This window comes from Zeus faber (assembly GCF_960531495.2).
Source record: "Zeus faber genome assembly, chromosome: 4".
NCBI classification, from domain to species: domain Eukaryota; kingdom Metazoa; phylum Chordata; class Actinopteri; order Zeiformes; family Zeidae; genus Zeus; species Zeus faber.
Genome location: NC_137191.1, coordinates 24,679,755 through 24,706,741, shown reverse-complemented (window position 1 = coordinate 24,706,741; position 26,987 = coordinate 24,679,755). Strand labels below are relative to the sequence as shown.

General features: G+C 43.5%; 1 protein-coding gene across 5 annotated transcripts in view; it reads left to right on the top strand.

The window, feature by feature from the left end:
- kdm4c (lysine (K)-specific demethylase 4C) overlaps window positions 1–26,987 on the top strand; it is a 38,366-nt gene that overhangs the window by 3,481 nt on the left and 7,898 nt on the right. For 3 of the 5 annotated variants that reach the window (XM_079999843.1, XM_079999845.1, XM_079999842.1), the window contains exons 5-17: window positions 77–270; window positions 5,740–5,789; window positions 6,439–6,542; window positions 6,814–6,951; window positions 7,213–7,406; window positions 8,229–8,506; window positions 9,309–11,152; window positions 12,507–12,618; window positions 15,952–16,133; window positions 16,644–16,923; window positions 22,245–22,321; window positions 22,527–22,582; window positions 22,800–22,908. In XM_079999843.1, the coding sequence (XP_079855969.1) occupies window positions 77–270; window positions 5,740–5,789; window positions 6,439–6,542; window positions 6,814–6,951; window positions 7,213–7,406; window positions 8,229–8,506; window positions 9,309–11,152; window positions 12,507–12,618; window positions 15,952–16,133; window positions 16,644–16,923; window positions 22,245–22,321; window positions 22,527–22,582; window positions 22,800–22,908 (3,618 nt within the window). Of the gene's footprint in view, window positions 1–76; window positions 271–5,739; window positions 5,790–6,438; window positions 6,543–6,813; window positions 6,952–7,212; window positions 7,407–8,228; window positions 8,507–9,308; window positions 11,153–12,506; window positions 12,619–15,951; window positions 16,134–16,643; window positions 16,924–22,244; window positions 22,322–22,526; window positions 22,583–22,799; window positions 22,909–26,987 lie in introns of those variants that run through there. The other 2 variants (XM_079999844.1, XM_079999846.1) reach the window with 2 other exon arrangements.

The following is a 26,987-nucleotide window of genomic DNA, read 5'->3' as shown; positions in this document are numbered from 1 at the left end:
GGACGTAAATTCTGTTTTGTGCTAAGAGCATCGAAGTCACACACAGTACATGTGCGTCCCCTATCGCTCCTCGCAGGACGTGGAGGAGTGGAACATTAGCCACCTGAACTCCATCCTGGATGTGATCGAGGAGGACTGTGGAGTGTCCATCCAGGGCGTCAACACGCCCTACCTGTACTTCGGCATGTGGAAGACCTCCTTTTCCTGGCACACGGAGGACATGGACCTCTACAGCATCAACTACCTGCACTTTGGGGAACCCAAGTCCTGGTAAGTGGAGGATCCCGACATACCGTTCTTCCAGCTCGGTGAGGGGATCGACGGCGTCATTGGAGAATAATTAAATACGTATTAGATTTATCATCTGGGGAGAGGCTTGGAGGAATATGGAATATCCCCATCCACTTTGCAGGTGGTAGGTCCCCATTTCGATTCAACATCATCCAAAGAGCGCTTATTCTGCCTTTCTGCCTGGAGTCAGTCAACCTGAAGGTGGAATTCCTGTGGCAGAAGGGTGAAGGTTATTTGTAGAAAATGGTGATTTCTGTTGAATAAAATGGTTTTGATATTTTCTGGAGCCATCATTTCCTGTACTTTTGGTAAAAGTTTACGAAAGGAAAGGATGACAACTTTAGCAGCTGATTGAGATTTGGTTTTAGTGTTTCACTCATTTTTAGTCTTTTATTATTATTCGTTTTTTGGTTTCGGTCAATTTATTCACATCCATATTACGAGATACTGTATATGTAATATATTGTATGTATGGGCAGAATGTGTCACAAGAAACCGAATTTGAATAATTAATATTTGAATAAGAATAATAGGAATAATTGCATTAAAAAAATGAATTTGAATCACATAATTTAAATATTTTTGATGGGGTGATGCTGGAGTGAATCGCAGCCCAGCGGAGAGCGTGGGGGTTCTCCACTGTGCTCCCCATGGAGCGGTCCCCACACTCAAAACATTTCATTGTCCCCTATGCGGGGGGAAAAAAGTCAATTACTTGGATTTTCATTTTGGATTCTAAATGGGATATGAAATGATGGAATGACACATGGATATTCCTCTCTATTAACGCACAAACGTCCGGAACTTCAATGCGCGCCGCATCTCGCAGGTAAAGGGGCCAAAATTAGCGGGTCAACCCAGGTGTCCTGTTTACATCAGAGCTCATCGGAGGTGGAGCCGATAAAAAACCTGTGTCTATTGCCGGGTCATTTGACCTGGGACTGAGACCCGGGTTTTTCCATTCCCACCGATGACAAATGCCGGATGTTAGCGAGTGTTACCAGGTTTTTGGCGCAGACAGAAAGGGGTATGAGACTTACGGTTGAAACATTCATAGACTTAAGACTACATTTGTACAATTAATACACTGAAATCTTCTGAGGTTTTAGCTTTTGATGGTTTTATGTGATTGCAAAGCACTTTGTCCCTTAATTCGGGAAGGGTGATGTAAAAAAAGCTTTAGCTGCTTGGTTGCTAAAGTTACATACTCTGTTGACTGTCCAAACAAACACTGTAACGATCCCCCGTGCACAGAAACAGTCGAGTCCTAACCTTGTAACATTCTGCATCCTGAGCTCATTTACCGCATGGGAATTTCGGGTGCTCGGGTGTTCACGGATCATTCATTTTCATTGCCCACTTATTCCTGTTTGTGGGGGTTCATGTTCCATCGTCCAATTATGGTTCATTGCGTTATGTTTTAAATTGCAATGCGACTACGGTTTCCAGATGTTAGCATTCCCAATCCCGATGGGGTGACGTCAACTTATGAACAGCAGGTTTTGGGGTATTTCTCCACAACCAAGCCTGAGCATTTCGTTTTTGGAGTGTTTGGGTTCTTTTATTCGTTGACACAAATCAGTTTAGTTCTCGTCAAAGTTTTCTGCGAACAGAAGCAGATTTGAATTTCATTTGTGGCCTCATTGTAATTGTAATGAATTGATAGTTGACAAACATGTTTTGTCATCGTTTTTTCAACAACATAATTTCACCGCGTTCCAAATGCTTATACAAATGTTATTTTTTCTCTGATTTTCCTAAATAGTCGATGCAAATGACGGTCAGCATAATTTCTTGTCATCAGCCGTTAGGGTATAATTGAATGTTATTGAACAAACCTCCCAATGATAACTGTATTTTTTTCAAAAATAAACTCAAAATGCACTGTTCCAAATTATTATGCACAACAGAGTTTCAAAACATTTTACAGGTTGTAAAGAACTGAAAATGGTCATTTGTTGAAATTGCAGCATTAGGAGGTCATATTTACTGAAATCAAAAGCTATTTCAATCAAAAACATCTCAACAGGCCAAGTTACATGTTAACATAGGACCCTTCTTTGATATCACCTGCACAATTCTTGCATCCATTGAATTTGTGAGTTTTTGGAGAGTTTCTGCTTGAATTTCTTTGCAGGATGTCAGAACAGCCTCCCAGAGCTGCTGTTTTGATGCAAACTGCCTCCCACCCTCATAGAGCTTTTGCTTGAGGATGCTCCAAAGGTTCTCAATAGGATTAAGGTCAGGGGAGGATGGGGGCCACACCATGAGTTTCTCTCCTTTTATGCCCATAGCAGCCAATGACACAGAGGTATTCTTTGCAGCATGAGATGGTGCATTGTCATGCATGAAGAGGATTTTGCTACGGAAGGCACGGTTCTTCTTTTTGTACCATGGAAGAAAGTGGTCAGTCAGAAACTCTTTATACTTTGCCGAGGCCATTTTCACACCTTCAGGGACCTTAAAGGGGCCTACCAGCTCTCTCCCTATGATTCCTGCCCAAAACATGACTCCGCCACCTCCTTGTTCATGTCGCAGCCTTGATGGGACATGGTGGCCATCCACCAACCATCCACTACTACATCCATCTGGACCATCCAGGGTTGCATGGCACTCATCAGTAAATAAGACTGTTTGAAAATGAGTCTTCATGTATTTCTGGGCCCACTGCAACCGTTTCTGCTTGTGAGCATTGGTTAGGGGTGGCCCAATAGTAGGTTTATGCACAACTGCAAGCCTCTGGAGGATCCTACACCTTGAGGTTCGCGGGACTCCAGAGGCACCAGCAGCTTCAAATACCTGTTTGCTGCTTTGTAAAGGCATTTTAGCAGCTGCTCTCTTAATCCCATGAATGTCTGGCAGAAACCTTCCTCATTATGCCTTTATCAGCACCAACCCGTCTGTGCTCTGAATCAGCCACAAATCTCTTCACAGTACGATGATCACGCTTAAGTTTTGTGAAATATCTAATGTTTTCATACCTTGTCCAAGGCATTGCACTATTTGATGCTTTTCGGCAGCAGAGAGATCCTTTTTCTTTCCCGTATTGCTTGAAACCTGTGGCCTGCTTAATAATTTGAAACGTCCTTCTTAAGTAGTTTTCCTTTCAACCTGGCAAACTAATTATCACAGGTGTCTGAGATTGATTTCAGTGATCCAAAGAGCCAAGAGACACAATAATTAATTGAAAAACAAAAAATGTAATGTTTATGACACTTAAATCCAATTTGCATAATAATTTGGAACGCGGTGTTGTACATTTTCATAACTGTTGAGGTGTTATTTCATGTCCTGCAATAGAGCACCTCTGGGTATTTCTAGACAATAAAAATGGAAGCTACATTAAAGGATGATTTCCCAATGAACATTCCATTAGGGAATTTTTATCCATAATTCCAATTTCTTATGCAAGTTTCTGTGCTGTAATAAGTCATGCTTGGTTATTGTAATCTATATATGATCCACACATCAAAACATTTACACCATTCAGCATTTTTATGACTAGATGCATATATGAATACCAATATCATATGGTCCATATTGAAGAGATCAATTTTCCCTTTTTATTAACCAGGTTGAGATGACTGAGGTTGATCTTGACTTGATCACGTTGAGATATACAGTACATAGAGATAGTTATGTTGTTCTGGACAAAGACGCTAAAGCGTAGTAGTTGTACAGTGTACAGATTTTAAAGTGGACAATGTCTAATTGGTGCTGGTTAAACATTTTATTTATTTACTTTTTTACTTTTGTTCACTTTCTATAAAGATAAGCGCCATTTATCAGCCAGTAACTGCAAGTGCAAAGCGCGGATGCGGATGTCATCCTTGGATGTCATCGCAAAGTGTGCTTCTCTTTCTTCACACATATATGCATTTAACAGGCGATCGCTGGAATAATGTGATGAGATATACATGTGATTTACTTTCTAAATACCGCAGGTTTGTCAAAGAACGGTTGTGGAAGATGTGACTTCTAACAGTGGCGGCGCTAATATCAGCCGAATCAATGCTCCATCTTCATATGTACAAACATCTTCATCTTCAAACGTACCCATATCCTGTTTGCCTCCTGCATGATTAGCCGACACCTTTGGTGGATCCGACCTCACACAAATCGCCGGGTAAATTGCGCGTAAGGTGCAGCACAATGTTTTCGCCTGCGTGAATCTGTAGAGCGAAAGTGACACGAGGAACAAGGGGCAAGGTACGAAGGCCAGAAAAAAACAGAATTGCTCCTTTTTAGGCCTTCATTGTCAGGCTGTGTCGCTCCACTTCTCTCTTCCGCTCTCTTTGCCCTGGAGAGAGTTGTGCTCATTAGTGCGGCGAGACCCCAAAACTTCACAGGGATCAGTATCACCGCCACACACACATACACAGTGACGTAGTTTTCCCAAATATCCACACAAGCCCTTTTCATTTAATGTGTATACACGCACACACACAGATTGACTTTCATCTGGTTGCTATTTTGACATCTTGTCCCTGGAGGAGAGAAGCCTAAAAATGCTCCTCTCCAGCCCATGCCGCCTCATTCTTACTAACCTGAGGTCTCTCCACCCCCACCCACACCCCTGGCCCTGTAAAGCTGACAGCTGATACCATGAGAGAAATGCCACAGATCTGCGGGGGAAGGGTGTGAGTCAAATGGAATTGGGACCCTTGAGGGAATTCTGTCAAGCTTTCTAGGGTTTTTCTTTTTTTTCCTTCCCTTTTTTATTTCGCCTGAAACCTTGGGTTTTAGTTTATATTCAGGGTGCGTCAACACTGTGGTGGCAAAGGTGGATGTAATACGAAGCCAAAAAAAATAAAAAAATAATAATTTTGAGAGAAATTGAATTTAAAGAGCAATACTCAACTCTGGTTTCTCTGTTGGAGAAACGCAACTAGTCACCAACTGGATTACCTTTTACATTACATTCAGAGGTTAAATTGGGGGTGGACATGACCCTTTGGTACATAGATTAATAAGAAGATATTGAAGGGTCTCCCTTGCCAACATCGTCATTTTTTTAATATATTGGCATTCCGGACGGGATTGAACTCGTATATCTCGAAGACTCCCATGAAATCCTCCGAGCCAAATATGCATCAAAATACATTGATTTTTCCAGACGTTTACAAAATTAGGTGTTCACCTCCCAAATCCCAGTTTATTTAACCCCTGATTAACATTATTGATAGCATATCGATAGTGCTTTACATATGAGAAAATCTGTGGAACTATTTTAGTGGCGTCACTAACATTTATGCACAGTATGCTGTGTATGAACTTGGCCAGTTTCCCCTCCTATTTATGCATTTCTTCCCCACATGGTGGCAGTCTAGAACTTATAAACTGGTTTCCCCAGACCGTGAACTCAATGCAGTGTTGGGTAAGGAACTTTGCCATATTACAAAAACAAACAAACAAACAGATAAGCCGATCTCTTTTTGTCTTTTAAAGGTACGCTATCCCACCAGAGCATGGCAAGCGACTGGAGCGTCTCGCGACAGGTAAGGACACATTTAATTTACTATTATTGAGCATAAAGATAAATATAATACAACTTTTACAATTTTGTAATGCAATTTCTTTGTCGTGAGATAAGATGATTTATAAAAGGCAGACATAGGAGCATAATGTAGTATGTGCCTTTCAGATTTGGTTCTGGGAACCTCTTGTAATTTCAGTAATGAGACCTTTCCTTATTTTGCACATGACGTGACTAGACAAGTGAAAAGTTGCAAGAGCAATTTCCCCAGAAATATCACAGTATCCAAACCAAGAGCCAGTGCGTTTGTCATTTAATTGCTAGTGATACCCATCCAGCTGAAATAAGCCCATGAATAAGCGAAAGGGAGTTTTTCAGCAAACCACAAAGCGGTAATGCAAAATGTGTCCAATGGTGAAGTCAGGACACTTGAGCATCCAAAGAAAAAGCAGCACTGTAAACCATCAAAGTAAAAGAAATGTCACAGCCGTTTTGTGTTTGCTTGCTTGTAGTGGGAAAAACAAGCTTTGTTGCTGAAGCTTTTTTAAGTAAAGCTTTTTAATCTGGCTCAGTGTCTCCGTTAACTGTGTGTGTGTGTGTGTGTGTGTGTGTGTGTGTGTGTGTGTGTGTGTGTGTGTGTGTGTGTGTGTGTGTGTGTGTGCGCTTGTCAGGTTTCTTTCCCAATAGCTTCAAAGGATGCGAGGCATTTCTTCGTCACAAGATGACTTTAATCTCCCCCTCTATACTGAAGAAGTATGGAATCCCCTTTGATAAGGTGGGCCCTTTGAAAAATACCCCTGATTCCTCCCACCAGTCATTCCTCATCTGCTGACATTCTCCATGACGCTTTAACCCCACCAGGCTCAAGGGGTTACATATCAATTAACTGTTTGTTTGTTCCTTTATTTTCATTGACCACAAATGTATACACTCGGTGGTTTTTCGACCCCTGTTTCTGCGGTGCTAATGTTGCCAAGCCTTCTTCTAGAACAGTTGTTCTCCTTCATTTGCCCACCTCACATCTTCTGTCCACTATATTCATTCAGATCACTCAGGAAGCGGGAGAGTTCATGATCACCTTCCCTTACGGGTACCACGCCGGCTTCAACCATGGCTTCAACTGCGCCGAGTCCACCAACTTTGCCAGCATCCGCTGGATAGACTACGGAAAGTCGGCCATGCAGGTAACCCTCAGACGTGCTATGATTTGAAGTGTTGAAAGGACAGGAAAGAATGGGTCACAATGAGACCATTTCAGTTTGATGAGCCTTGATTGACTGAGGTTGCCACATCTTGAAAATGTGTCTTACAATAAATAGAGTTCACCTGAATTCTAACCTTAGATGTAGGTCTTGGTCTTAACAGCCTTGAATGTATGCACCCCAATAGTCCACCTAGTAAGGTGAGCTCAGTTCTCTCCTCCTTTCCCTCTGTGCACGCTGCAGTGCACGTGCAGTAAGGACATGGTGAAGATCTCCATGGAGCCCTTTGTCAAGCGCTTCCAGCCCGACCGCTACGCCAGCTGGATGCTGGGGAAGGACCCAACACCACTGGACCACACGCTGGCCACGCCCAGGACGACGCCCGAGCTCCAGAGCTGGCTGCAGAGACGCCGCAAGAGCAAGCCAGCCAATAAAGGGTACTTCTTATGAGATAAGCTAGGTTGAGATAACACTTTATCAAACCCCGGGTAGGAAATGCACATGTTGACAGAAGAGTGCAAATAAAAAAATATTGTGCAAAAAGTATGTAAAAAATCTAAAATTTTTACATATTTAGGCTTATATTTAAGCTATGTGCCCAAATATAGGCAGGTGACAGTTACGCTAAAATAAAGTGCAAATACAGTATTATATATCAACAGTATTTCATGATAATAATACTATCAGAAATACTACTAACAATATAATAATAGTAGTAGTGGTTATAATGCTAATACCACTAATAATGAGGATTATTTTACGTGCTTACCTTGTTTAATCACATTTAACACTAACAGTATTTAGTTAAAAATAGTCTGCTGCTTGGAATTTAAATTATTTTTATAGTTTATTTAAAAATGGAAAAAAATACCTGTTTCTTTAAGCAGGGAAAGAGTTCTCCATACCTCTCACGTACCTAACTTCTAAATTAATTCAGGAAATAAACAAAAGAGCCCTTCTCTGAATATTACAGCATTCTTTGTAGTGGAACAAGTAATTTACAGCTTTTAATTATAGCTGGTACATTCGCGATTTGTTACTGTTTCCATGCTTATTAATTATTTTGGGATTTTGTTGTTCCCTGCATAAACATCGGGGACCCGGTTCTGAAATCTGTGGCGGTCTCTTAAAAGTCAAGTGGCCTCGTCCCCCCAAAAATCGCCAAATTCCAGGCTGGCCTGAAAGGCTTTTCTATGTTAATCGGGCTTTTGGTGTGAATCTCCCTCCTTTGATCCCTCGCTCTCTCCCCCCTCCTGCAGCTGCACACACTCCCGCATGCGCTCCAAGCGCCTCAGGACGACGGAGGAGCCCCCGGTCCTGGAGGGCAGTGGCAAGAGCCGAGGTCTGGGGGGTCCGCTGGGGCCCAAGGTGCGGCGGGCCCTGGAAGCGACGACGACCTGCGGGACAAAGGAGGAGGAGGAGGAGGAGGAGGAGGAGGAAGAGGAAGAGGAAGAAGAAGAAGAAGAAGAAGAAGAAGAAGAAGGGGACACAGAGAAAGAGAAGCACAGCCAGAATCAGAACTCTCTCCAGCTCCCTGGTAAGAGACTGACTGGTGGCACACCAAGGTATTGTTTAAGACCTCGGTTCCTGTCTGCTGTGCACGTGTGCTCATGTGGGGGTCCCTGTGCATGTGTGTGGGCATGCATGTATGTGTCGGTCATTGTGTCGGTCATTATAGCGATGTCTTTCTCGTATGTCTGAGTTGGGTCTTTAACCACCGGCCCAGGGGCCACATCTGGCCCGCTGCACAATTTATTAATGTATTGTTAAATCTGTCCCTTCAAATTCATTTCACAGTGCTTTGATACATGGTTAAATGGTTGGGTGGAGAGATGGATACTTTATCAACCCTGGAGGGAAATTGTGTTGTTACAGAGAGGCTCAAATTGGCAATATTGCAATATAAAATAATGACAATATACAATAAACCTAAACATGAACAAAAAATAGAAAAAAACGCCATAAACAATACATAAAACAATTACAATAAACCTCTCAACAATGCACATTCTGACAAAAATGCAGGTTTGCATACATATGTAACATTATTTAATGTTCTTTGAATATACAACAGATTAAATGGTAATGAGTGGTGTAAACAAAAAATAGGACAGTTCCCTTGATGTTCAACATGGCCACCCGAGAAAACAACCTGGCCCAGGTTAATCTCAGGTCAGTTTGAGACCCCTGTTTTATATAAAATGTTCCTATTTTGTAGGAATTCTCTTTTGGGCCGATAGCAAAATGCACAAAGCAATGCATGATGTTAGTGGTTTGTGTTACATACTTGATGTCAAATCAGATTTCACACATTCGCCCTCCTCTCTTTCCTCTGACAGACTCGTGCAGGCAGATGTGCGTTGTCAAGGTGAACCGGGTAGAGAGTGATGGCTTTGGGTTTTCTAAAGTCGAGCCGTCCCGCTACTCTCACTCCACCGCCCCTCTGCCCCCTGCCTCCCCCATTGTTGTTGTTGCTGAACGCCCGGTGACAGAGACGCTGGCCCACATCCCCCCCTCAGGTTCACAGATCAAGGACCCTGGTGCCGAAGGACCCGACTGCAGGTCCAAGGCGGCACTCGAAGCGCCATGGCCTCACTCTCCAAAACCACAAGACCTCTCACCCCCTCAGGACGTCTCCATGGGGTTCACACCTCTGGAGGCCAACGATGAGGCCTTGTCTTCCTCAACCGCGGGTCGCCCGGAAGCCCCCGCAACCAGTCCGCAACATAGTGAGGAGGCCTCTAGGCTAACACCAACAAGCACAGATGCCAACATAGACCCTGGAATGGAGATGGACGACACCCCAGCTCCCGAAGCAGAGACCATGGAGACCACCACGCCAGCAACCATCGATCCAAACTCCACTGATAAACTTTGTGACACGGAGGCAGTTGAGCCGGATGGCTACACGTCGCTGTCCCTGACGGGAGGCCAGCCTAGCTCAGAAAACCTCCACCCTCCCCTGTTGCAAAGGAACGGGGCGGACATGCCGCGCCTCACCCCTGAGCTGGGGGGGCTCGACGGGGCTGAAACCTCCCCCCTTCCGCCTCCCGTGCTGACGCAAGAGATGCCCTCACTCACCCTCGCCGACGAGGTCCTAACGTCCGGATCGCTCTCGCACCACGTGGCGCCCGTGCTCCAGCGTGAGACACCGCCGGCGGGCTCTCCATCCTCGGAAGGAGATGAAGAGACTGAGAGCAATACGGCCATCTCAAACCAGTCCCGGTCCTTAGAACAAGACAATTGCCCCGCCCAATGCAAACACCAGTGGCCCGCTACACTGCTCCCTGAAGCTAACGCTGTTGATTTAGCTGGTAAGGATATGCAAAAAAAGGTCGTTGATTGTGTGAAGGACAGTCGTACAAAGCCACAAAATGGTGTCCCCTCAGAGTGGGATGCTGGCGCTAACCCTCCAGTTCACAGAGCGGAGCTAGCAGAGTTAGCATCTACGGGAAACTCTGAGGACTTAACCCTTAGAGACCCATCTTTCCTGCCTTCTAGCTCTCCCACCCCTCCTTCCATGCCTCTCCTCTGCCCCCAAAGCGACTCTCACTCGTCCCTGCACCTCCAGCCGATGGCCAACTCCCTTCTGGAGCCTGGCGTATTCTCTCCCGCCCATTTTGACTCCCATGGCTCCTACACGGAGCCCAAACCCTTTTCCAGCAGCATCTGGAAGAACCTCACTTCGCCGAGCCCCGCCGTGCTCATCCAGAGCCTCCACCCAGAGCTGCCCTCGTCTGACTTCACCCACGACCCGCTCCCCTACACCATGTGGACCGAGCCACGGTGCAAGGAGGTCACGGACCTCCATGACGACCCGGGTAGGAAGGAGGAAGGCGGACCGCCTCTCACTTGGGCCCAGCTGGAGCCCCTGGAGCTCCCCCCGGGAGACTACGAGCCCCAGCGGGCGGGGGAGGCGGCCGAGGCCCTGAAGCTGTGCAGGGAGCTGGAGAGGGAGAGGGAGCGGGAGGCGGAGGTAGAGGCGGAAGTCTGTGCCCCCGGAGCACAGGAGGGGATCTGCTTCATGGAAGACGAGGAGGGCCTGACAAGAGATCATGAGGTGGAAGAGCAGCTGAGCAGCAGCGAGTCTTCAGTGGAAGAGGAGGAGGAGGAAGAGGAGGAAAACAGCTCCAGCGACTATGAGTGCGACGAAACTGAGCTGGAACCTGGAGAGGTTTGTGCTGTGAGTAGTTTTGAACAAAGAATCCTAAATCTTCTAAACACAGATACAGATGTCATTGGATTCAGCCAATGCGATTTGCGCGGCTCCAGCAGTGCCGCACGTTAATTTGTAATTTTTTTTTCCCCGAAAAACCCCCACTATCTGTAGTGCGCACCAACCACCAGCAGGTTGCACATGTGAGCAGTCCAGGCAGACAGCTGTGGCTCCCCGCTCAGCAGCACTTTTCCACATAGAATGCGTAACATGGCTGCTTAAAAATATCAGTTATCGGTAGTAGGTTGTCATTCCCACATTGACCTCCTCTACGGAAAAGTTCCATATGGATTCTGTTCCCATATAGACTGTTACGGATACATTACGTAATTTCGCGATAGAGGTGTCTAATATCACGCAAGACTAGGCTACTGGTCTGTTTTTAGAGCAGTGCTTCGCTCCCCGTCTCCCCATCCCTCCTGGACGGACTCTGTTCCCTCCGCTGACTGAGAGTGGACGGAGCCCCTGTCCCCGGACCCAATAATCCTAACCCAGTGTTATTAAATCAGTGTGATCATTTTCGACCTGTCCTACACTCTCTCTCTTCCTGTCTGCTTACTCGCTTCCTCCGGCTTGCGCGATGGCTCAGCCAGCGGGCAAAGCGAAGAACTTTTGCCTGATGTCAGTGCACAGCCGCACAGCATCCCTAACTGTAAAAGACATGTCTAGTGTCTGGGTGGCAATTTTTAGAACAAGAATAAAATATAAGAATATAAAGACCTGTCTCTGTAGAAACTGGACGCGTTTCAGTTTCTCGTCTTTGCAGCCGAGCGCCGCATTTCGGATCGGAATTTTTCAGAATGTTTTTTTTTTCTTCCCAAAAACAAATATATTTTTTAAATATTTGTACGAAATAACTAAAATTAAATAACCCACTATTTATTCTTTATTTTGATTAATCTCCACGCCCACTTTACGGTTATTTTAATGTTTCCATTTTTACACACTTCCATTTACAGCTGTACCGGCAATTTTCCGAAATTATACTAGGTCAAGAGCGGGGAAATTTATTGGACGACTTTTGCGGAACATCAATACCGGCTCCTGTTCCCACATGACGCCAATACAGAACATTGCCAATATATTCACGGCTTTTAGTGCAAGTCAGAAAGGGGCTTATTTCTATCACTGTAATCATCAGGGATACAGAGACACAGACAGATACATAATATAAGGGAATTCTGAAAATCAAAGTGTAATTACATTATATGTAACCAATGAATATAATCAACATATACATAAACTCTTAATACATGTACTGTAGTCTGATTATTTGTTTTTTGTTCATTGTTTTTATTTTTATTTTTTTACTTTACACCAGTACCCTGCCCTGTCCGTGAAGAGGACCAGTAAGAGCTGGAGACACCCACTGAGGAAACCAACCGCCAGGGCCGTGCCCACTGCCGTTAAACAACAGACCACCAGCGACGATGGTGGGCACACACACACACACGCACGCGCACATGCGCACGCACACACATACACAAACAAACACACACACACACACACACACGTTAAAACAGAGTTCTAACCTCTACTGTAATGACTCTGACAATTTAAACACAGAGGAATCTCACATAGACCATTTTTTTTCTTTCTCAATGGAATCATTGAGACTTGGAGTCTTAATTTCCAGTCATCTTCAGTCCTGACAGCTCCAGGACATGCATAAAAGTAGCAGAGAGACAATTAAAAAAAAAGACTGCACTACAATAAAACTTGAAACGGCCCCAATGGCTTCCACCCTTCACACAAGCACGAACATGTGCAGTTAGGCCTTGAGCTGAGCGCACATCATTTGGAACCGCCGGGGTAATGATCGGTGCGGTTAGACTCCGAGCGCTGAGTGGCGACAGGCCAGAGACCACGACCCTCTGACCTCTGGATTCAGTTCGGGTTTTGCTTATTACAGGCGAGTATCGTCGCAGCGGATTAATAAAAATTTTCTTTTCGGTAACAATACCAGTAATTAGCAATGCGACAGATCCTACCTATTGATAATTATTCGACAGGTGAAACTCTCATGAATCGTAATAGATGCTACTTTGCTGGATCAGAAACTATGTTCACTTTAAATTAAATATCGCAAGTGGCTTCTTGGGTGACTTTTTTTTTCTTTTTTATTTATTTTTTTGAGAGTTGAATGAGTTGCTATCCGCATTTCATATTTCCTTTAATTTTTTCCTTTTATTTCATCCCTAAACGGTTGCTCTGACGACAGTGCTGCACACATAAACAGACCATAATGAGATTTACTTCCAGGGTCTACCACAGTCTGTTAGATACTCATATCTGGGCTTTATTTCTTCCTGCTTTCAGTAGGGGGGTCCTCAATTAACAACTTCCAGTGCACGTACATGTGCACGTAAGACCACACACACACACACATAAACACAAACACACACACACACACACACACACACACAAACACAAGGGCCTTCACTCTCATCATCTCCTTGGTGATGGAGAAGGATGCATAATTCAGCAGTCGTTTTTGTTTTGTTTATCCCTCAGTTAGAAAATGACCATGAAATGACCATTTATGCCTCGGAGTCAGCGTTTTTTGGGACGACGATGATGAGAGCTCTAAATAATTCGGAGCAATTTCTTAGAAATGGAGACGAGCGCCGATTCATCCGAAATGTCATATTTTCTCAATTCTCTCAACTCGGAAAAAAGAAAAGGTCATTGCCAAATTGCACGGGTTTAAATTTGATTTAGCACCAAGTCTATTAACACAGCGTTGGGGAGGGAGCGATGGCTGTTGATATGCAGGTCACACCTTTGACTCCGACTCAGGGTAGACTTAATTAACAAACAACCAGACGGGGGTATTTGCTTTTGATTAAGCACGAATCACCATGTGCATGATAACATGAGTGTTTAATTTATTTTTGTTCTTTCATTTTATTTTACCCAATGTGCTCTGCTGTTAATACTATAATAGTTTATTTTTAATTATTCTATCATTTTATTTTCAACGCTGCATCCTATTATTTTCCGCCAGCACAATCCCATCTTTTGTAAAGATTAATTTAATCTTAATTCAACTGAAGGATTCAAATACTGTGAGTGTCAAACCACAGGTCCGAGGGCCCACATCCAGCTCACAAGAAAATTTAATGCGACCCCACTATATGTTTATAATATATTATTAAATATAAATAACACGATAATGACTATTAAAAATACAAAGATTGAGAACTCATGCTGGGAAATAGCACGGAACATAAGTTTGGACATTACAGAACGTGAATTATAACATCTCCGTCGGGGTCGAGCTGGTCCATTTTAAATTTGTTTTTGTATTTTTTTTTTTATATATTTTGCGCGTGTGTGCCTCGAAAACTGGGATGAGGAGAGTGGCGAAATTTGGGTAAAACAATAAGATGTGCAATAGGAGTGCACCAATTGTGAAATTCTGGGCTGAAACTGATACAGAGGTTTAAAATAACAGTGTAGCCGATACACTGTTATACAGATGCCGATACAGATTTTTTCCCCTGAACGCAGCATCACCTCCAGTTATCAGAGTTCCAATGACATAGCATCACTTCCTGCTCGGAACCCTGCGGAGAGCCGTGTCCGCATCTTCTAAAATCGACTGGGATGGCGTCGTTCTCTGACGGATTAAAAATAAATAAATAAATAAATAAAAATAGCTAAAATGGGTCCAATATACTTTGGCGACAATTAATATACCTGGGCCCAACTAAAGTCTATGTGTGTTGTAGTAGCTAAAGCACCTTAATGTGTGTATCTCAGACATTCAAGTGTTAACATTCACATTATACTCAAAAAATTATATTTACATACAGTAGATGACATTAGGGCTGCCCCCTGAAGGTCGACGAGTCGAATCATCAGTTGGAAACCAGTCAGTCAACCAAAATTCTTTAAGTCAAGCAGTCCTTTTTTTTTCAGTCAGTAAGTATGCATTACAATAACAGGATAAAACAGATATAAGCTTACCCAGGGATAACATTTAAACGGGGAATTAATAACAATACAATAACTAAATACAAATAATAAATAAATCAGGGGAATCATAAATATATTTTTTTATATTTTCTGTGCATAACGCATGGAGAGGGGGCGATCGGGGAGAGAGTCACAGAGAAAGTGTCCCCCTTACCAACAGTTTTGTTCCACACGCACTTGTTTCGTTCCATAAGGAGACGTAAAATAAAATAGCCTACATAAAATAAAAACACACTGTTGTGGAGCGCTGATCGTGGGCACACCAGAACGCTGGCGTGCGCATCGCTTGCGTGTGCGTCGTCTGTACCGTCAGAGAGGGAGACAGGTGCGCCCCAATCACTCCCTCTCTGCGCCCCCCCTCAGGATGGCGCCCTAGGCAGCCACCTATCTTGCCTATAGGAAGAGCGGCTCCGGGACTATGAACAGTTCACCACCACTGTAGACACTGCAGAGGGAATACCGTAGTTACTGCTGAACCATGTCTCGGCATATACATAGCTCAACACAGAAGACATATCTACGTAGAAAACTACATTGTGTAGTTCATACAGGCAATTTTATGTTTTTTTACAATATAAAACAGAATATAATACAATATAACAGATTTTTAGAAGATTTATTTTAAAGAATACGTCTAATTTTAGAAGGCATTATTAGGCAATTCACTAATGTGGTGTAAAAAAAATTTGTCTTCCCTTGGATGTTCAACGCAGGCCCCAGTGGCCCCCAGATTTTTGAGACCCCTGTTCTAAAAGTACCCTCAACTACCCATCTTCTTAATTCAGAGCCCCCTGAGGCGAGCCTGGTGGAGGGGGAGTGGCAGGAAGAGGAGGCCTGGGCTAAGCCCCTCCTCTTCCTGTGGCAAAGCAGGAAGAGCCACTTTGCGGCGGAGAGGGAGTACAACGCCACCGCTGCCACAATGCAGCCACACTGCGCCGTGTGCACACTCTTCATGCCCTACTGCCAGGTAGCTCATACATACACACGCTTTGTGCATTGTTTCATCCATAGCGCCTGGCAGCACCATCAGTGATTCATTTTATTGTTATTGCTGTGAATGTTTTTTTTTTTTTTTACATAACTTTTTGCACGATTAGCCCTGGTTAGGCACTGTAATACATAAACATGACTCACTGTACCGTATCTCTATTCCACTTGGCTCAAGATGAAGAATTATGTATTAAAATCTCACAATTGATTTGTAATTGTATTGTTATGTTATTATAGTAGATCTTATGCATCATAGTTTTTTTAATTTATTTTATAGATTTTTTTTTCATTGATTTTATTGATTTATTTATTTTATCAGCATTATTTGTATTTATTTATTCATTTTTTCTTATTTATTTTGTTTTCAACTGTATTTAAATGTCTTAACTCTACACCATTGTAAATGACACTGTTCCATTGAGTTGAATCTAAGTTGCCCGTCATTCCAGGATTTTCTTTCTCCATGTCCGTTTGTCCTCTCTCGCAGGCTGAAGACAAGGTGGAAGACAATAGCCCACTCCCGGCCTTCGCCCCTGCCCCCATCGCCACCCCATCCCACACCTCCTCTTCCTCCTCCCCCCCCCCACCAGTCCAAAGCCCCACCCGCCCTGCCGGCGGTCCGAGGAAGACCAAGCCCCTGATCCCGGAGATCTGCTTCTCCTTCCGGGAGCAGAACGGCCCCCCGACGCCCACCAACCCTCGGCTGCAGGAGGACGGCTCCTCCCCGCTGCTGTACTGCCAGGGCTGCTGCCTGCAGGTCCACGCAAGTACGTGAACGAATAAGGAGTGTGTGTGTGTGTGTGTGTGTGTGTGTGTGTGTGTGTGTGTGTGTGTGTGGGGGTGTGTGTGTGAGTGTGCGTGCGTGTGCGTGCGCGTACGTGTGTGGACAGGTATGATGCTCAACTCTCGATTCACTGACTTGACTCTTGATTCAGCGATTCACTGACTCGATTCACTGACTCAACTCTCGATTCACTGACTTGACTCTTGATTCTTGATTCTCTGACGCTTGATTCACTGACTCCTGATTTATTGACTCGATTCACAAACTCTTGAGTCACCGACCCTCGACTCTCGATTGACGAAAGAGAAGGGCTGTGAGTCACGCATGCACCTCAAGCCCTAGCAAGCTGCTTAAGTTTCGATTCAGTGAGTGGGCGAGCGAGAGGACCACGACTGAGTGAATCTTCAACTTGTGAACTGCGCGTCACACCGACTGAACCAGAGGAACAAAGAGTCAGAAAATCGAGCAGATAATTTTACTGAGTGACTCGTAAAGGGTCAAACTTTCAAATCACTACTCCAGTGTCCATTCAGGCACTTGTGTGTGTGAGACACCCTCACCTCTTACTCTTCTCTTGAATTCGGCAGCATTCTCTCTCAAACAAGTTCAGCGGGTTTAAGCTCTGACTCCCTTCCCCTCTGCAATTTTCCACCCCTGTTCTTCCCCCCTCTCACCCCTCTCTCTCTCTCCTCCTCTCTCTTGCTCTCTGTGGTCTACAGTATTTTATTTCCCTCGTCAGCTGAACGAGGGTGAATCCTCCGTCTCCACCGCACACACTTCCTGTCCAAGGGACCCGGCCAATGCCACAAGCCCACACACACACACATACACACACACACACACACACACACACACACACACACACACACACACACACACACACACACACACACACACACACACACACACACACACAAAAACAAAAACAAAATAAAACCAGTGTATGCATTCAGAAACACAAATACCCAAACACATTTTCTCACCCGCTTATTCCCAGAACTCAAGATTCTTTTTTCACCCAATGCAATTTCCCAATATCTTGAGACTCCACTACTTACACACACACACACACACACACACACACACACACACACACCACACACACACACAAGCATATTCGCGAATACCATATCTTTATTGTCCCGCAATCTCTTTTTTCCACAAGCTATCTCTACCACTTTTGACAGCCCTCGCGACTCCTTCAGTCATCGCCAGCTCCCAAGATCCTCTATCCACATGTTATTTACTTTACAAACTCCTTGTTTTCCACTCCTTCACATTCTCCACTTCAGCCTCATTTTGTGCTTTTCAAACTGAAAAGGTTCCGTGTATGTATCGGTTTATTGTAAAGTGTTTTTCTTCTGCCTTCCCTCATTCAGAAATCTATTCTTCTCCTGGCTTTTGAGCGCATGTGTGTGCATGGGTGAGATGAAGTGTACGTCGGCTGACATTGATGTAAAATCCAAGAATTTGGGTTTCAAGACCGAACAATAAATAGGGGTTGATATTGTGCTGTTATTTGAGCTCTCGAAAGTAACGAGAGGTTAGCGTTTTATTTTTTTTCTCTTCTTTTTCCCCTGATACTTGGTTTGGTGAAAGAGGCTGGGAAAGAGAAGTAAATGCACACACACATACACACACACACACACACACACACACACAGAGTTTTGACTATTTTTTGTAAAAAAAATAAAAATTCCCCAGCTTACGTGTCTGAGGGCTCCAGTCTGTGGATTCTAAGTGGCTGCCAAACTCCGAAAAGGAATCATACTCATCTTACTTTTTGAACTCTGGTTGTTATGTCCTACAGGCCCACGGACCTTTTGCTTTTTATCAACACATTTGTTAGATTTTCCCCTACGCTACGTCGGGCGTACGGAAAGCTGTTTTTAAAACAAGCAATACCGGGGTCGTCTGTCTTCCATATTACCAAGGTTTAGAAGGGCTCAGCCACGTAAGTCCCCAAAGGGGAAATTTTAAACCAATGTTAACAACCTTGCAATGAATAGAATGTGAATTATGTCCGTTTCCATCAATTTGGTTGAGGGAAATGGCTCCCCAAATTTTTATGTTCCAGTGTCACTAAAAGGCTTTTCTGCAATATGTAGACATGTATTATTACACTGTTAATACACGGCTCTGTGAAATACTCAGTCTCACTGGTCAATCAGCAGTCATTTCTGAATAATAACTGCTGTCTGTTAATAATGACCGTTGCCACGGGCAACCACTTCTCTGCCGGTGTCTTCTGTATATCCATTGTATTCTGTCTTGATGTATTCTTTTATTTTGTTTAAGCGCGTGCAATAAGCGTGATAATGTGCAGTAGGGCTGAACGATTAATCAAATTCAAACAGACTTTGCAATGTAATAGAATGCAATTTTCAAATTGCAAAGGCTGTGATTCTTCTTCTTCTTCTTCTTCTTCTTCCTATTTATTTATTTAGTTATTGAAATAAAAAAAAAAAAAAAAAAAAAAAAAAATATATATATATATATATATATATAAATATTTATATATATATATATAAATATTTATATATATATATATATATATATATATATATATATATATATATATATATATATATATATATATATATATATATATTTATTTTTTTTTTAATGTTGCACAATCTAACCAATGGGGCTGTCCAGGGCCGGCTCTTCGTATACACCGCGTTGGTATACACACATCCATTGAATTTGTGAGTTTTTGGAGAGTTTCTGCTTAAATTTCTTTGCAGGATGTCAGAACAGCCTCCCAGAGCTGCTGTTTTGATGCAAACTGCCTCACACCCTCATAGAGCTTTTGCTTGAGGATGCTCCAAAGGTTCTCAATAGGGTTGAGCTCAGGGGAGGATGGGGGCCACACCATGAGTTTCTCTCCTTTTATGCCCATAGCAGCCAATGACACAGAGGTATTCTTTGCAGCATGAGATGGTGCATTGTCATGCATGAAGATGATTTTGCTACGGAAGGCACGCTTCTTCTTTTTGTACCATGGAGGAAAGTGATCAGTCAGAAACTCTTTATACTTTGCTGAGGTCATTTTCACACCTTCAGGGACCTTAAAGGGGCCTACCAGCTCTCTCCCATGATTCCGGCCCAAAACATGACTCCGCCACCTCCTTGCTGATGTCGCAGCCTTGTTGGGACATGGTGGCCATCCACCAACCATCCACTACTACATCCATCTGGACCATCCAGGGTTGCATGACACTCATTAGTAAACAAGACTGTTTGAAAATGAGTCTTCATGTATTTCTGGGCCCACTGCAACCGTTTCTGCTTGTGAGCATTGGTTAGGGGTGGCCCAATAGTAGGTTTATGCACAACTGCAAGCCTCTGGAGGATCCTACACCTTGAGGTTCACGGGACTCCAGAGGCACCAGCAGCTTAAGTAGTTTTCCTTTAATTGGGCTCACCTGGAAAACTAATGATCACAGGTGTATGAGATTGATTTCAGTGATCCAAAGAGCCCTGAGACACAATACCATCCCTGAGTTTAATTGAAAAACAAAAAATGTAATGTTTATGACACTTAAATCCAATTTGCATAATAATTTGGAACGCGGTGAGATGGTATGATAGGCAGCTGCCTAGGGCGCCATCCCAAAGAGGGGCATGGAGAGGGATCAATCGGGGCGCAACTTCCGCACCTGTCTCCCTCTCTGACAGTACCGGCGATGGGTGTGCCAGGTTGCTCACGGTTGGCACGCCAGAACAGTGTGTTTTATTTTATTTTGCGTCTCCTCATGGAACGGAACAAGTGCGTATCGAACAAAACTGTGCACAATGGGGACACTTTCTCGGTGACTCTCTTATCCCCCCCCCGCCGCCTAATTGAGCGATTGTTTTGACCGAACCTCTGCGCTGCTCCCCGGTGCAACCCAGTGCTTTGTCCGGGGCTGCGGTGCACTGTGCGGGGTGTGTTCTGCTGGCAGAGCCCGGAACGCCTGTAGAGTCCGGACGGAGCCTCTTCCAGAACACTGTGTCTGTGTGTTTGTTTTTTGTCTTTTCTTTTTTTTTTTTTTAACCTCTTTTTATTTTTATTTAATGAGCACCAAGCTGTCCCTGAGCACACAGAGCTGCGCTCGGACAAAGCTCACATGCGCGCACAAAGAGGATGTACGTGGACGTATGCGTGCAACATTTTTATAAAAAATAATACATTTCTGCTCAAACACTGCATATTCTTTGAATATTCATTTTCAGATTCAAACAATTATAAGGCTTGAAGTTAAATCAATCAGTCAATATTGTGCTGTGATTGAAGATTTTTCTTTTTACAATTCAACAGTTAAATAAAGATATGTTATTCATCTCAATTCATGCATCATTCATCTCATTTCATCACACTGGCCTGCCCTACAAGAAAGAGCAGTTTATATGTTGACTCTATCCAATATTGTGTTTGTCATAATACAGAATGATTTATTGTTTTGTTGATTGATGGGTACGTGAATAATACAGAAGATAAGGAACTAAAAAAAAAAATAAAAGAAAATAAATATTGCATACTGAAATATTGGTCTAAGTAAATCACAATTTGATTATGTTCCTAAATCGCCCCAATGTGCAGGCAGTCAGTCATTATCGCAAAAGAACCCCCTTCAGAGTGGAGATTCTGATCACCCTGTTGGGGGTTATTTTGCGATAATGACTAGCTAGCTGCATGCCCTTTCTTCTAAGTTTATATTAGGATGGTGGCATGAAAACGCACAAAAAGGACAATCAACTTTGCAATTTGACAATTGATTGTCTTACACGCGCACATTAGATTAAACCAATAAACAGATTCACACTCGGCCTCCCTTAACGTATTTGAGCTTCTCGCTGCACCACCATTAAAATTCTTATTCTTCTGTGACTTGTAGGAACCCACCACAGGGGTCTGCCTTACCACATGAGTAGGCACTACCGTGCCGCTTTGCACGGTAGAAACCCAACACTTTGTCAACAACCAGTGGAAAACGACAATAGAAATGTGGAAAATGCGGTTGCGGGCATTGCGCGTCTTTGGGTGTGTTTGTGTTTCCTCACTTCTCTCTTCTTTTTAATCCTTCCTTTTTTGTAATGGAGGAGTGCTTCAAGTTCATAGACCGCAGTTTACATATAAGACAAGTCTAGGTTCCAAGCATTGCGATTGGTTATTTTTCTCCATTTTTCATCTTTCTTCATCTTAACTTCGGTTTGTGATCACCAAGCGATATGTAATGGCCCGTTAGAGTTCTAATGGAGTGGAGACCTTCTTTCGTTTTCATTTTCTATTTATTAACACCAACCCCTGCCTCCCTTCAGGCTGCTACGGTGTGGCTGCTGACGACATCAGGGACGGGTGGTCATGTGACCGCTGCTCGGAGGGATGCCTGGCCACGGTACATTCAACAAAGCATCTCGGAGCCTTTTATCACCGCAAACACACCAACAGATACACATCTGAATGGGATTTATATCTCCTCACATACCGCGCTTATGCCCTCCAAAGGTTTTTCCGCACCGCCGATTGTCAAAAAGATATAAGAATCGTTCTTTTTTTGCATTTCATCAAAACAAAAATTTCCTTCTATCTGTCTTTTGCAGGAGTGCTGTCTGTGCAACCTGAGAGGCGGGGCGCTCAAAAAAACCACACACGACAAGTAAGGAGCGCTACAGCTTTGATAAGCTGCTTTCTAATCGTCCAGGATCCTTTTAAGCATCTACAAATTGTTAAAACCCGTGTGTGTGTGTGTGTGTGTGTGTGTGTGTGTGTGTGTGTGTGTGTGTGTGTGTGTGTGTGTGTGTGTGTGTGTGTGTGTGTGTGTGTGTGTGTGTGTGTGTGTGTGTGTGTGTGTGTGTGTGTGTGTACGCGCACAGGTGGGCCCACGTGATGTGTGCGCTAGCTCTGCCCGAGGCCAGGTTCAGCGATGAGGCAAAAAGGGGTCCCATTGACACCAGTAGGATCCCCATGCAGAGGTTCAAACTGGTGAGGACACACACACACACACACACACACACACACACACACACGTGGATGCAGTGGTGGAATTCTGCAGATCCTTGAGGACTGGCTCAATGTAATTAATGAAGTGTTCACAGCCCTAATTAACAATGTGAGACGAACATGCCCGCAATCAAAGCTAGATAATTAACCACTGGTGGATGTGTGTGTGTGTGTGTGTGTGTGTGTGTGTGTGTGTGTGTGATTTTTGTGTGTGTTTGTTTAATGAGAGAGCCAGGCAGCGTCTCAGCAGACCTGACACATTGCCACTATAGTTAGCTCTGTGCTGCAGGCGCCCTGATAGCTCAGCAGAAAGAGGAGATTCAGAGAAGCAAATCTAAGCACAAGGTGGAGGGACCAGATAGAAAAAAAATTGTTTTCGCGGCCGTCGTCTGTTTTATGGCCCCGCCAGTTCTTTTTTAAATTATTTTTATTATTACAAGGCAGGGTTTTTTTTTTTTAATTATCATCGTAAACCCCCCCCTCACCCACCCACCCAAGGCGCAAACGACAAATCGCATTGTGAACTAGATGGCGACTCTGCGGAAACAATGGAAAACACCTGCGAAATGTTATTTTTTAAAAAGGTTTTTTACTGGGATTCGGTCCATATCTTCCCCAGCTGGCTGCTCCCTGGGATCTCAAGGCGGAACCCACAGAATCAGTTTGTGTTGCACTGTCAGTGGAGCAGTTAGGATTTGTCAAAGATTGTTTGCCTTTTGAAAGTGCTGCATGGACCATAAATTGGAAATGTGAACAAAATGAAAATACTGATAAAGCTAATATGCATTCTCTTTTTTAAGTGTTTGTATTGACCTCAAACATGCTTGAAGGTTTTATATTTTCACTTCCCAATGATTTAATCATCTTGCATTTTCATTATACGTTATTGAGCCCCATGAGAGAATATTTATTTGATATTTAATTCTCAGCCATCTGGTTCCTTGCTTTGTAAGTTCATCTTTTGAAGTAACGGTCGTTGGAAATGCTATACATCGATTTTCAAAGCACATCCATTGGCACTCGCAGTAACAGTTGGACAAAAATTGAAGACGCTAACGCTCAGTCATATAAGCTCCATTGTAAATTTCCACCCGTCCGTGACCTCCCACCCTGTCTTTCAGCCAGGGGGAAGTGTGAAAGAAAAATTATATATTTTTAGACAAAATCCTTTGTTAAATGTCCATGTTTGCAATTGATATTGCAGTAAAATCAGATTCCCAGTGTCATTAAAACCAACATTATCAGTTTCTGTAGTTCTTTAAAGGAATAGACAACCGAAGACACAATTTTAAACAGATGGTGTTTTGTCATGAAAAAAGTTTATTGGAGGTTGTCAGTAAAAAAAAATTCAAATCATAAAAAAATCTTTGACAGTGATTTCAAGTGTGGAGATACAGTATCTGTCCAATCCATGCATTGGCAATCCATGCAAGTGTGTGTAGAAGGAGATAACATTTGCTTGAGCTTTTTTTGTTGACATTTCTGTTTGTCACCAATAGTGGTGATTTCGGTGTTTATTGAAGGCCATCTAAATGGATATAAAACATTTAATATTTAGTGACAAAATAATTACAGATTACCACTGTAACCATTTTTATTGTTCTGTCCTGTAAACATTTCATTTTGAAACTCCAAAAGAATAAAAGTGTTACCCACTAGTTGGGAGCCAAGGCTCTGCCAGCCAGTACTGACAGGTCAGGGTTTAGTCTCTTACTTCATGATACTTCCACTTCAAGTCTTCTGCCCACCCTGCTGCCTAAGTGACTGTTTAAATAGATCAAGAACCTTGTTTCTTTCTTCTTCTCGTGTCCTACCCTTGGCCGAATCCATTCATTTGCTGCATTTAGTGATGCGCCACGTGCTTCGGAGCTCTTGTTGGACCCGTTGCCCCTGCAGCGGGCCAGTGCATTCATAATTTACTATCACACGTAGACACACACCCTCTCACACGCACTCACTCCCACACACATTCATAATTTACTGTGGGAATCTTAACGCATGGCTCAACACAGGGACACAAATACACCCTGGAGATTGCACAGGCATGGGGGGAAAGTGGGTTATCCACACACACAAGCCCACACAGAGCCACGTATAACTGAAATAACATATTCTCACTTTATACTTCTCAAATCTCACATTGTCGTCTCCTCTTTACGTACACACCTGCATTTGCAGCGCGTCGGTTCCCTGCCCGTCAGAATCTTGGCATGGAGAGACCAGAAAGCAAGTCTGATTTGTCAGTGTACTGCTGTCCATAATAGAGGAAGTATGGGAGCGGGGGTCTTGAATTGTATCGCAACTTAGTCATCAAGAGAAAGTAGGAGACAGGAAGTACAAAAAACAAAAAAACTTCAAAAGTTGACGTTCTTTATTACAATGGACTACACTATACTTTGTAAAACTACAAAGCTACTGTTGGGTTTAAAGAAAAAAAAACACGGGCTCGATGAACCGATCAGATTAGGTACTGATCTCTCAAAGTGAAGACCAAAGGCTGTTTATTCAACAGGCTTAGTTAAGAATGATTAAAAGCTAGAGTTTACCATTAAGTCGTCCACTTGGCCGCTCTACCTTTGCGCTGAAAGCACAATATGATATTTTATGCTGTTATTACTCAGGTCTGTGGAATACTCGGTTCTGATTTGTCAATAGCAGCAATAACCAGTGAGTTTTTTCTCAATAATCACCACTGTCTGTTAATAATGACAACCATTTCTCCGCCTGGTTTCACATCCCTTGATCCATGCCGATGCTAACACTAGCTAGTAACAACATCTTGTAATGCTACATAGAAACTGCTATGGAAGACTTGAAGAGATATATTTGGATACGTCAAATTTCACATTAATAACAGTAAAAAGTTGTTATATCATATTGTAACATGTCTATTGTTAAGATCGGGGGCAAGTGGCAGACCAGGGGGCAGGTGGGCAAACCAAGCGTTTTACAAGAAATCAAACCAACAACAGCCTTTTCAGACTGCTGGAACCGCAAGACCTTCGGGACCTGCAGTACGTCACCTAGTACTGGAGTGGGGACCCAGCCTCGCTGTCAGGAGAGGGAGAGAGGTGAAACCGCAGCAGTTTTCCAGTACACTGCTATTCACCTCAATCTTCTGCAGCGGCATCCTCTGCTGGTTGCCAGTGCTGGCTGTCTTCACCTGCAGGTGGCGCCAAAAACCACTGACCACTACCACACACATATGTAGGGAGACTTTTTTTAAATTTTTATTTTTTTGTGGAACGAATAGTTTCCTACACTGTCGTGGACTATTCTTAATAGTCATAATATAGGCATACTAGTTATAAAAACCATTTCAAATCAGTATTCCATCGCAACATATTCTGCAATTTAATAAGTAGCCATGTAACAAGCAGGAGAATGTGGAGCCAGCAGGTCATTATTGCAAAATAACCCCCTTGAGAGTAATGCAAGATTCTGACCACCCTGTAAGGGGTTATTTTGCGATAATGACCTGATGGTTGCACATGATCCCTTTCATATTGTAGCTGATTAAGGGTATACTGAAAACAACTCCTGGATGTGATGTCCCCTTGAGCCCACTTACTGTCTCTGGTAGGAGGATCTCTTTTATTTATGGGAACTGTTATCCATTGGTATGTATGGATACATAAATATGGATTTGGTGGAATTAGATTAACGAATACATTAACTCCAAAGAGATTGGAAATGGCAGTGCAAGAAACGGGGGGGGGTGGGGTGGGTTTTATTGGGGGAGAGTGAAGGGATAAATGGAGAGAGATGGGCGAGATGTGCAGGAGGAGCGAGCAGAAAACGAGAGTCGTGTTATAATGGGAAGATGCCGTCATTTTTTCCCCCTCAGTGGCGGAGGGAAAGAGGATTTGTGGGAGCGGGAGAGGGGAGGAAATGGACTTGATGGGCTGTTTGGTGCACAGAATCCCAGCGCTGGCTCTCAAAAAATGTGCGTGTGTGTGTGCGTATCTGTGTGTGGTTCTGAGTTTATGACTCTGCTCGCGAGTGTGTGCGTAACAATGTTTGTGTCGTACTTCAGTTGACTGCTCCTTTCTGAGAGAAAG